We start from the raw sequence: 12,851 nt of genomic DNA, 5'->3' as shown, positions 1-12,851 counted from the left end.
GGAGAGGGATGGAGGAGAAAGATGGAGGATGAGAATGATGGAGGAAGCGGTGGAAGATATGGAGGAGGAAGATGGAGGATGAGAGACATGGAGGAGGAGGAGAAAGAAGGAGGATGAGAGATATGGAGGATGAGAGGGATGGAGGAAGAGGGGGGAGAGATGAAGGAAGAGAGAGGTGGAGGAAGAGGAGGAGGAGAGGGATGGAGGAGGAGGAAGAAGAGGAGGAGGAAAGGAATGAAGAGTTTAAGGAGGAGGAGACCTGGAGTAGAGAGATGGAGGAGGAGGAGATGGGCGGAGAGGGGGAGAGGGGAAAAGGAGAGGGGATGTGGAGAGATAATGGAGCGTGTGCTTTCATGCATTCATGACTCCATGTTCGACTTCAAATCCGAGCCCTTCTTATTTTGGTCTGCACTCCTTTGCTCTCTTCCAGCCGCTCGTTGTTTTAATAAAGGAGACCCCTGTTGACGGTAAGGTGTGGATCCCCCTGCCTCACGTCGTATCCTATCTGCCATCTCTCTCTCTCCCTCTGTCAGGGCAGAATAATTGACGTAACCCTCCCTCAGCGCTGCAGCATGCATTATGACAGGTGCTCTCTCAGGCCACACCAGTCACACTGGGCGAACAACAGCTCCCCAACCACGGCGGGGGAAAGGAGACGGGTGGGGAGAGGGGGACAGCCAACGGCGGGGGAGTGAGTAATGTGATGATGTGTTGTAATGGTGACGACGTAGTGCTGTGCGTTCGCTGCTTCTACTTGGCTGTGTGTTCGGGCTCATTGTTAAAGGTGGGCTTTATGATTTACCCAGCAGACAACTGGGAATAAGATAGGAAATGGTGGAATTCCTGTTTGCAATAGAGAGACACGCTCACTTTATAAACTTCAATGAGACCTATAGGATTGTAGAGATGGCGACCGGTTGTCTTTGAGTTCCTTTAGCTGTGTGAAGGTCTGCTTTTCTAATCTCTGATCCGTTGACCAGGGAAGATGGAAAGTGTGTGGTGCTAGTTGTGGTCCTCAATACCTGTTACATCTGTGGAGCGTTACACTGCACACTACAGTAGCATGCAAACAAACTACAAGGCATGTCCTCAACATCTAATTGGTGTTCTATATGAAGCTAAACTTGGATGCAGGGCTGAAGAAAATGTTTACGTTCTGGTTAGAGTCCATAATGACACTCAACATTCCTTATCTCTGCTTTTCTACAGAGGTCTCTCTTTCTCTCACCCTCTCTCTTCTGTCTCTCTTACATTATGCTCCCTGCATCCATGGGAAAATGGACCACCAATGGTTGCTACTGTTATATCATGGCCGAACCATTCTCTCTCCCAGATGGGGGTGTACTTAGGAGGCATGGCACTGAGACAGGGAAACTGAGGTGTTTTTGAATACAGTGCCTGTCAGTTGGGCCTCTACGCTATCGGTGGTGAAAAGCATGTTAAAAGTATGTTATTAGTTCACTTGGTTCTTATATAATCTTTGTAAAACGACCAGGATATTCTGGACTTGAATGACAGATGGGCAGCATGATTTGTGACCCCTTTGAAAACTAATTTTCGGTCAACCAATTGTTAGCATAGTAACTAAGTGGTTGAAGGTTCAAAGTCTACTAGTGTATAGTCCCTAGTCTACCAGTGTTTGGTTCCCAGTCTACCAGTATCTGGTTCTAGAGTCTGGTTCCCAGTGTGTAACAACCATTATCTGGATCCCAGTCGTGTCTAGTTCCCAGACTCCCAGTCTCTGGATCGCAGTCGGCCAGTCTCTGGATCCCAGTCGACCAGTATCTGGATCCCAGTCAACCAGTGTCAGGTTTCAGCGTTCCAACCAGTGTGGGGCAGGTGGTTGGTTTGCAAACCCCACAATGCGCTAACACCATCCAAAGGTCAAAGGTAGCCTGCTGTGGGACAAGGTGGGGATGTGATCGATAGGATCGATATCTTCCATATGCCACTCACCTGCTGAGAGGTAACGTCACGTTCATAGCTCAACACAGGGATCAGATATAGATCATCGTATTAAAGGTATCATCCAGAGACCAGGAGTGCCCAATCATGTTCAGACCGCACCTAACACATCTTTCATATTATATTTATATTGTTTAATCCCACTAAGTCACATTACATTTAACATTCTCATTACCATGTCATTACCACAACCAGTCTAGTGTTTATTTTAACCAAACAAGTGCCCTAATAGTATAGATCTTATCCATCCATCCATATGTTTTTGTTTGTGCTGTTTGCATTTACGTGTGTTTGTGTATGTGTGTGTCACATTGTGTGTGGATTTGTGTCTGTCTATGTGTTTTTCATGGGCAACCCGTAGTGACAGCATGAATCAACACTTTTGGTTTTAACGCTGGGCTTTGGGCGTGGGGGTAGGGGGTAGGTGGGGCGATACCAAAATTGCTGCTCTTCTCACTTGGCTGTGATGGCTGTACCCGGCACATACACAACGGAACCAGGGCTCAGCCAATCATCATTAGAGCACCACAGCTGCCCCCCCCCCCCATACACACACACACACACACACACATTGCTCCCATTAGGCCCTGTGCTACACACACTCTTACACACACATACACACACACACACACTCCAAACCATCAGTACCCATTATACAGAAGTGGTGTAAAAGCCTGAAGAAGAAGAAGTGAATAGAGGGCAGGAAGGCGGATTAGTCATTTTCTACTTGTCAGGGTGGTGTGGTCGGAGCCACTGTGTAAAGCCCTGTTCCCTGCTAGGCTTTAGCTACTCTAAAGATGCATTACCTCCTCCCAGGGTTGGATGTTCCTGTCAACTTTCACCTCCCTAATGCACAGGGCTCAAACACTTTGGATCATGGTCATCCGTTGGTATTTGTGTGTATGTTTGTTTATTGCACCATTCTCTGAAAACATTAACATATAAGAAGGAAATGTATGTCAAAGAAAAGGGTATGAATATTGTTCTACGGCGTGGTGATGGATGGGTGTTTTATTTCCATTTTTGTGCACATGAGTTTCTCCAGCCAAAGATTGACTTGTAACACTATGTTAACAAACAGAATCTTCCATAAACCAAGGAAGACTGAGTGATCCCGCCAAAAAGTATATATTTTTTCCCGAGACAGAAACTGGTTTGTTACTATTGGTAACATTGTGGTTCAGCTGAAGGGGGGAAGAATTATCCATGCAATGATTTCAGCTCCGGATTTTCCAGTTTGAAGTTATAAAGAGAGAACGAAAGTGAAAGAAAAAGTGTAAAGAATTGGACACCACAGGGCTGGATGAGCGAGGGGCCCTGAACAGGGCAGGTTCAGGATAAGGATGAAGGGTAGAGTGACATAGTGTGGCCATGCGGAAGGGAGAGCGAGGGAGAGCCAGACAGCAGTGTGTTCAATTCCTGACAGCTTCTGCTCATTTCACAGCAGTTAAGCTAGGTGAGGACGCTAACCCCCCTTGGGCTAATTCTCCTGCCAGCTGCCATCGACCTCTCTCCTTCCCTCCCTCCCGTGTTCATCCCCTGTCTCTGTTCTGCCTCCATTTGCAATCTTTTTTTTGGTCAGACTATGTCAACCACTGACTGTTAACACACTCTCACACTCTGCTCAATGAGATGCTAGTTCAAGTGTCCTGAATGAGATGCTGGTGCACGTTTCTTCAGTGAGATATTAGAGCACATGTCCTGAGTGAGATGCTAGTGCGCGTATCCTGAGTGAGATACTAGTTCACGTGTCCTGAGTGAGATGCTAGTGCACGTGTCCTGAGTGAGATGCTAGTGCACGTGTCCTGAGTGAGATGCTAGTTCATGTGTCCTGAGTGAGATCCTAGTGCACGTTTCTTCACTGAGATACTAGTGCACGTGATTTGATTGAGATGCTCGTGAACCTGTGTCCTGAATGAGATGCTAGTGAACGTGTCCTGAGTGAGATGCTAGTACGCATGTCTTCACTGAGATGCTAGTGCACGTGCGATGATGGAGGTGCACCTGTGTTCTGAATGAGATGCTGGTGCACGTGAGATGATGGAGATACCCATGCACTCGTGCTGAGGGGCAAACACTCCGCCTGAGTGCTGCTTCATCAAGTCTGGCTACTGGGGGTCAAAAGTCAGCATCATTAGATTAGTCTGTGATCTCCCAAGTAATTACCCTCCTAGAGTAGCCACTCACTTATTGATTCACTGTTTGTGTGTGTGTGTGTGTGTGTGTGTGTGTGTGTGTGTGTGTGTGTGTGTGTGTGTGTGTGTGGGTGTGTGTGTGTGTGTGTGTGTGGGGGGGGGGGGGGGTGTGTCTGTGTGTGTGTGTGTGTGAGAGACACTTTCCTCTAACACAGAGCGAGCGAGTCTCCACGGTTGAAGGGTGGATTTCTGATTTCACTTATGATATCAGATTGATCTTAAAATATTTCGAGCACAAAGGAAAGAGACCGTGTGAGCCCTCGTTTTTATGAATAAGATTATCTTCATGAACATGGAATCAAACCTGCACACCCCTTTGGAAAAGCCTACTCCTAGCAGTGATATGGCCATGCTCTCCCTAGTGGAGCCGCACAGGGACAGGCCTCAGGAAAACCAGGACTAGGACGGAAAGAAGAGAGTGAAACAGGATCAACATCGTCATACACATGGCTACGCAGGAAAGGAAAATCATTACAAAAAAGAATGTAGGAAAATGAGATGCGTGGTAATTGGTAGGCGTCTGGTTTATAAAGCAGAATGGGGGTGTGGAGCTATCAAAGCCATCGCTGTAATTAATTGCCACTTCCAACGCGGCGGCGTGCTTCAAGCAGCCAGGCTTGATGTATTTACCACAGGTGCTGTAAACGGCGCCGAATTTACCATTTTCCATCTGCCTTTATAATGTGTCTGGTCAAATATGAGCCCAAAAAATATAATCCAATTATGTTTTATTGATCATCAAACCTGCGCTGAAGGGAGGCTGGCGTGGGGGGAGGGGGGGTTGGACTGGGGCGGGGGCGGGATTTATGAGCGTCTTCGGCGCCAGGCGGGCGCACACTTGATGTATCAAGGTCGTCCCTCTCAGCCTCCAGACGCACGCGCTTATATGCGTCCCACAGGGGCCCCGCCGCCACTCATACCTCCTCGCTCCGCCCCGCCTCCATCACGTCCATCACCACAGCCTTCATCAGCATCACCACCTACAACTGTCAGCCATACACCTCCATCACCCCCTCTTCCACCACCACGAGTGTCCCATTCTTTCAACACCCCCAACATCCTAACCTAAACCTTCATCACGACTACCTCCATCACCAACATCAACCCCCTCCATCACCACCACCGCCACTATTTCTATCTCCCCCCCCCTCCTTATTATATCATCACCCCCACCCCCAACACCTACACCTTCATCCCACACAACCTCCATGACCCTCACCTCCATAACTCCCACAACCCCGTCACTCTCTCCTCCATCCCCTCAACCTATCCCTCCGCCATGGCCTCGACCACCACACAACCACCCCTCCCTCATCACCTCCACCTCCATCACCCCCTCCCTCATCACCTCCACCTCCATCACCCGTTCCTCCACCCCCCCACCCCCTACTCTACCACTTTCCTCACTTCCTCCTACATCACCTCCACCACCTTTCCCTCCTCCCTCCCTTTCATCAGCCCTACCACCTTATTCATACACTCATTTATCCCCCCTCCTCTACCAACCCCAACCCCCCCTCTGTCTCCACCTACACTGTCTTTAAGCTTCTGCTCCTGTGATGATTAAATCATCAGAGGTCCTCCATAGCTCTTCAGTCAGCCCGTCTCCTCAAGTGGTGTGTAGATGAGGAGGAGCGCTTCAGTGCACACACGACTGATGATGATGATGAAGGCCTGGGTGGAGTGGCTTGAATGCAGACATGCTTGCTGGTCAAGTTATCCCAGTTCACCCCAACACACACAAACACACACACACACACACACACACACCCTATTTAAGGGTGCAAAGAGTCTTAGCATGGAGTTAGGCGTGTGGGCTTCAGGGCTACAGAAAGCCGGAAACAGTGCGTGTAAAAGATGCTTCGGTTTGTGTTCAATTAGCTATCCTTGATTCAAGTCAAACTTTATTTATATAGCGCTGTACGTACATATGTAGATGTACATCTACATATTTAATGTAGCTGTAGTCCCTTTTTTTTTTGTCTGCATTGTGCATACTTAGGAAAGCACTTCAGAAATAACCTGTATCATTATTTGTTATACATCGTCAGATGGGTAATTTGACTCGTCAGACCATGAGAAGGTTTTTGGATGGGTTGGATTTGGTATGCAGGGCGTCCAACATGCTTCTTCTGTTGGCTGGAGATCATAGCCTGGCTCCCTGAGTGCTGGCGTATGGATTAGCCCTGTTACAAGGCCCTGGTAGGACGCACCTCAGGAGCAGATGTTTGGTAAAGCGAGGCTGAGGGCTGATTAATATTCCATGGCTCTGGGGCCGATGCCGCGGCTCACTGCCGGCTAATGAACTGCTTACACCAGCGATAAGACCTCTCTGAGCCGCGCTCTGCCCCTCCTGGACGCACAGAGGACAAAGCCCAGCGCGCCCGCCCCAGCCTCCCACCGCTTTCCACTTGGCTCAGCGAGCGAAAATGTCGGCTCGGATTTTGGTTTTGTTGATGTGACAACGGGGTCAAAGCACACCTCCAGGAAGACAGAGTCCCCGCGGACCACTGCGGGGGCTTATGTGTGTGCGTTAAGTGGCTTCGGCGGTTGGGTTAATTGAATTGTACGGTGTGTTGTGCGGTGTTGAAGAAAAAAAAAAAGAAAAACAGTCCCACACGTACACACTTCCCTCGCTCTTTACTTAGCGAGACAACATAACGAGACGACATAACGAGGCAACGACGCAATTAGGCGAATCCGAAGAGGCAGGTTTGGGCACATCACCTCCCCCCCCCCCCATCCCACCTCCACTACCAGCATCATCCTCACCCCCCCCCCCCCCCCTGTGGAGCAGCCGCTCTCTCTCTCTCTGTGGCGTTGCTCGCCCTCCTGGGTTAATTGGCTACACCGCTCGGAGTAACATCACCGAGGAACCTGAGGCCTGCTGATGGGGAGGGGGGGTTAGGAGGGGACCATGGTGGTGGGGGCTGGGAGGCTAAGGGGAACATGGTGGTGGGGGCTGGGAGGGTAAGGGGAACATGGTGGTGGGGGCTGGGAGGGTAAGGGAACATGGTGGTGGGGGCTGGGAGGGTAAAGGGACCATGGTGGTGGGGGCTGGGAGGTTAAGGGAACATGGTGGTGGGGGCTGGGAGGGTAAAGGGAACATGGTGGTGGGGGCTGGGAGGGTAAAGGGAACATGGTGGTGGGGGCTGGGAGGGTAAGGGCACCATGGTGGTGGGGGCTGGGAGGCTAAGGGGAACATGGTGGTGGGGGCTGGGAGGGTAAAGGAACATGGTGGTGGGGGCTGGGAGGGTAAGGGGAACATGGTGGTGGGGGCTGGGAGGGTAAGGGGAACATGGTGGTGGGGGCTGGGAGGGTAAAGGGAACAGGGTGGTGGGGGCTGGGAGGTTAAGGGAACATGGTGGTGGGGGCTGGGAGGGTAAGGGGAACATGGTGGTGGGGGCTGGGAGGCTAAGGGAACATGGTGGTGGGGGCTGGGAGGGTAAAGGGCACCATGGTGGTGGGGGCTGGGAGGCTAAGGGGAACATGGTGGTGGGGGCTGGGAGGCTAAGGGAACATGGTGGTGGGGGCTGGGAGGGTAAAGGGACCATGGTGGTGGTGGGGGGGGCAAGGGTAGGGTAACCTCCACCGAGGGCATCATTTTACGACAAAGGACAAAAGCGTCATTTTAAACAACAAATCACATACGGCAGAGTTGTTTTTTATTTTCATTGTTTAATACCCCTCAAGTCTCCTAGCGGTTGGTATCCCTTGTTAGTGCTGCTCTTTTGCTCCAGCTGTTTGTTTATTAGTATTTTTATTACACTATTTTTACGACCCTCATTTATTCTCGGCGGGCAGGAGGCGGGGAGAGGCTCCACGCGCGCCGCGGTTAATCCGGCGTGCTAATTTGACGCCAGGCCTGTGCGCCCTTGCCATCGCTGATGCTGCCGGAGGACCAGTTTGATGGAGCAGCGTGTTTCCGGTTCTGCTCGGCTCCCGGTTCAAGCTCGACGCGGGCTGGGCCTTCAGTGAAAGCTTTTTGCTTTTTCGGTCTTCAGGGTTTACCGGCCAAAGCGGGCATCTTTGGCAATCTGAAGTACAACGGTGAAAAACCCCATCCCTTACGATTGCGTTGCCCACCCCCTTGTCCTGTTTGATGCTAGTAATCGCGAATTGTGCGTTAATCTGTAATAACAACAAAGTGTTTCAACCAAAGTGTTCCTGAAGGGTGAGGCATCATGTCTACATTTAGACTTCAGTTTGAAGGGAGCCCTATCAAAACGTCTGATTAAAATCCTGCTTTTTGGAATCCAAAAGGCCGGTATTACTTTAGTCTTCCGTTGCAACATCAAATCTGACATTTGCATTTCAGCCAGCAAAAGCTTCTTGCGTCGATAATCACAGGTATGACGCAGCCGCAGCGGCCTGACCCGCGGCTCTGCCGTCCTTCTGTGAAGCCGGGAGTGGAAATGGAAAGATTACGCAGCATTCTCCCATTTCAGGTAGTTTGTCACTTTTTTTTTTTTAATAACAGTGCTGGCCCTGGCTTCACACAGTGGAGGTGAATGAATAGCCCTGCGCTTTTCCTTTAAAAGCCCAGGGGAAAGGGAAAGTGCGACCGCTCCTCCTCCACCACCAACACCACCACCACCCCCACCACCGGCACCTTTTAGTGTGGGGGCAGACGCAGGGCACTGAATACATCTGGAATGGGGAAGCATAGACACTATGTTTAGCTGTTAGCGGAGGGAAGGGCGAGCGATCAATGCAGACAGGCCTCAAACGACAAGCTGCAAAATATTAAGCACCGTCGCCAGGGACCTGAAATCAGTGTCAGACAGACGCCGAACACGGCTTTATTATGTGCGGCGCTATATGTGTTAGTTGTTTCTTCCCCCCCTCAGTGTAAGCTCTAATGTTATGCCGGGTTTCTGTTTTTTGCATCAGTGAGAAATATCAAATTGTTCGATGTCGACACTGTGCTTTAGTTAAGCCGAGCTGCTCCTGTCCAGAGGACGGTAGAGGCGTGCGGAAGAAGGAAAGCCAACTCTTTTCTGTTACTTTGAACAGTAGCCGGTGGTTCACCCTCTTTTCAAACCGGCTCTTCCATCTCCTCTCTGCCTAGCTCTTACGCACCAAACCCTCGCTAATATCTGCTATCTTGAGGCCATTATCAGCCCCCCCCATCCATATTCCCCCCCCCTCCCATCTTCACTTGTTTAAACCCATCTCTCTTTGTATCTCCATCAGTCATGCGTCCACCACCAACTCTTTCACTCTGCACTCTCTCTCTAGCTCGCTCTCGTTCTCTGCATTCATTTTATCTCTCTGTCTCTCCCTATCACACTCCCTCCCCTCCCATAGTCTCTCTGCCAGTTCCCCCAGCAGTCAACCTTTGTCTACCATTCCTCCACTTTTCTCCTCTTTATGCATCCTCCACCTCCTCCACCTCCATCTCTACCCCTCTCCTCCTGCATCTCCCCTCCTCTCCTCTTCACTTCTGCCCCCCTCTAGTCCTCATCTCGTCCAAACTCGCTCCACTTCTCCCCTCCTCTGCATCTTCTGTCTCCTCCACTCTTTCAGTGCCTCTCCTCCTCCACTCTTTCAGTGCCTCTCCTCCTCCTACTCCTCTTCCACCTCCTCCTCAGCAGAACTTTTCTTGCACTCTGGTTATCGACTCCTACCGCATTGGGCGAGGGAGCTCGAAAGAGAGTGAGAGGGAGTGAGACTGAGAGATAGCGAGTGTGTGTGTGTATTGAGAAAGAGAGAGAGAGACAGACGGAGAGAGAGACACTAATTAGCTGTCAGTTGCCCCATGCTGAGGGGTCAAACGATCCTAGCCAAGACCCACTCCCCCATCTTGTCTCAAAGAGTGTGTGTGTGTGTGTGTGTGTGTGTGTCTGTGTCTGTGTCTGTGTGTGAAGAGATGCTCTCCTCATGCTGTTGTGAGAGCCCAGTCGGATGACCTCTGACCTTTCCTTCAATCCGTCTCTTGACAGCGTCTCACCGTACTTGTTCCCTTACCTCTCTCTCTCTGTCTGTCTCTCTTTCTCTCATTCTCTCTCTCTCTCTCTCTCTGTCTTGCTGTCTCTCTTTTCTATCTCCCTTTCCCCTACCTGTTGTGATGCATTTTAAATCTGTCTGATTAATTTTCCCACAATTTGAAAGGACAGGTTTTAATTTTACGCTGAAAATAAAACCATTTCAAAATATAGCTGCTTTGGTTCAGATTCGTCATCCTGAAGAAGAACCTAAGAATGACGCCATGTCCGCCTCCCAGAGCTGGTAGACCGCTTGCTTTTTAACTATTTTTGTATCACTCTCTGCACCATTTATCCCCCTCGCTGTATCACCCACAGGGCTGATTGGACGAGAGGACAGCCGCATCTTCCAACCCATCACTCGGAGAGTAGTAGAAGGCCGGGCGACGTTTGAGGACTTGATGTTGGCCACGCCCCCTTCCGATTCCTTTCCGTGTCAACTGGAGCAGTTGGAAAAGGTACGATGTACCGTACGTCAGTTTAAAGAATGAAAACTCCATTCCTGAGAGTGCTGGAATGGGTAGCTTTGCCAGTAGCTTTTCCACTATTGTCGGTCAACACTGAAACCCTGCTGCTTGCACGTGAACGCACCGAGAGGACCACCTCTTTGTGGAGTTCTCTCTCCTGATTGGATGGAAGTGGGAACGGGATACCAGAAAACAATTATTCTGATTGCTGCAGAGCAAAGGTGCGGGTTCATGGAACTGACCGAAAGCTCCATCTCAGTGATGGATGTCAGAATATAGAGCTATCTAACACTTATTTTAATTAATTAATAAATTCCATATATAATGCCTTTAAGCTTGCCTTTAAGTGGTCGTTTACTTTAATCCAATCAATCTTATCCCTCAGAGTACGAAGAAGCCCCCACCCAGCAAAGAACCGGCTGGTGGTCAGAATGCCAACAAGAATCGCAGGTACTCGTGTACATAAACACAAACACACACAAGCTCATGTGCTTACAAGCAGGTTTGCTTATTGAATTACCCATGTGAATCATCATGAGCTATACATCTTTAAAGAGCTATCTTTAAAGAGTCATTTACACATGAGGTGTTTTTTATTTAAAAGTCCCTTGCTTTTAGGTAAAGCCATGTTTAAGGGTAAACCGACCCTCACACGTTGCTACTCCACTACTATGTACACGCACACACCCCTTTCACACACACACACACACACACACACACACATATACACACACCTGTGGGGGCTCGGTTCGCTAAACCTAAGTGGAGCGTCATTTCTGTGGCATGTTATTCCCAACAAAGCGGCTTGATTACCCCCCCCGTTCCACCCATCCCTAGCATCCCCTCCCCCCCACCACCACCATCTATTCTCTGAAATGGAACAATTAGTTGTGCCGGGGACAGCTTGCTGTGTTTTATTGTTGCCAGAACCAGCGGTAATTTCTGAACACACTCACCTGCATCCACTTAAAGGTAGAAGCCAGCGACGGTTGTAGAGGGGGCGGTGAGCGTGGGGGGTGGGAGGGGAGAGACGCAGAGCATTAAGATGTTTTAATGTTGAACTTCATTTGCCAGAGCTTGGTGGTGGTGGTGGTGGTGGTGGCGGGGGCACTATCTTTTTTTGCGAGAACTGTGCAGCGACGGAACAGTCGTCGGTAATCACATGCTACTTTTTAAACTCTGCTCGGCCCTCCGATACTATTGAATAAAGATTAACCAATACAATAGAAGTTTAAATTGTATTGGTGTAGGGTTAGGGTTAGTCCAAATCGTCCATGTGTGTTAGATACACATAGACTGAGTGACAGACAATAACGATCTTTTGTCTTGTGTTTCTGTGAAACACGTCATGTTTTTGAATGAAATGTACGTATCAAAATGTAAAAATTCTCCACTACTATATATTTACTATATATACACTATATATATACGTACACATACATCATAGCTTTGCCGCTCTTTCACACATTCATCCGTCCTCTGAGTTTGTATAGAAGTCTCTTTTTTCTCCACCAACACTCCCCACCTGCCTCTGGGAGCCGGGGGAGCCAGGGGTCCGGGGCCCCTAAGTTTGATGGATTTTAAAAGGACGCTCCCCCGAGATTGAACTCTGTTCCGCCATTATTTATTCATACTCGTACGAGACATGATTTATTAACGGCACACACACCCACTCACAAGACATTCGTTAATCTTTTAGGAGAATTGAGAGATCTGCTACTTCATTGATTCTTCTAGGTCCAGTCAAGTTCATGTGTGTGTGTGTGTGGGTGTGTGTGTGTTCACGGTTCCCCCTCAGGAACGTGAGCCCCTCGCCCAATTAGCAGGCCGCGATGAAACAACCAACAAAGACGATACGCAGAGAGTGTGTCGGTGCATGTGCTTCCACTTTTTACTCTCTCCCTTTCTTTGTTTTTTCATGTGTACGTCCTTCCTCACAAATTACAGTCTGAGCCCTAACTATGGATTTCATGGCAAACAATTTCCTCTTTTTTTTAACTGTACAGCCGCTTCGTACAATTTTACAAGCTTGCTGGAGAAACCGGACACTTGGGTCGGGGGGTTTGGTTGGTTGGTCGGGCGGTCGGTTGGGCTGTGACTAAAAATGAAGAAAAAATCCCAATAAATCAGCGACCGGCGCTACAAAGAGGTGTGTAGTTACATTCAAATGCTGCAGAAGTAGAGCACCTTGTGTTCCTCCATAGGGGTTCTGCATCGCTGCCAACGTCGCTGACAGT

The 12,851-nt window shown here is 49.5% G+C and overlaps 1 protein-coding gene across 1 annotated transcript in view; it reads left to right on the top strand.

Annotated features, from left to right (window-relative positions):
• Positions 1 to 12,851, top strand: part of LOC307078809 (MORN repeat-containing protein 1-like) — a gene marked incomplete at both ends in the record, with an annotated part of 43,618 nt that overhangs the window by 18,722 nt on the left and 12,045 nt on the right. The window contains 2 exon segments of the mRNA XM_079740800.1: positions 10,466 to 10,605; positions 11,000 to 11,064. Coding sequence (XP_079596926.1) covers positions 10,466 to 10,605; positions 11,000 to 11,064 — 205 coding nt within the window.

The sequence above is a fragment of the Pollachius pollachius genome (genome assembly GCF_949987615.1).
Source record: "Pollachius pollachius genome assembly, chromosome: 8".
NCBI classification, from domain to species: domain Eukaryota; kingdom Metazoa; phylum Chordata; class Actinopteri; order Gadiformes; family Gadidae; genus Pollachius; species Pollachius pollachius.
Note: the sequence above shows the minus strand (reverse complement) of the source record. Positions and strands in the feature narration are given on the sequence as shown.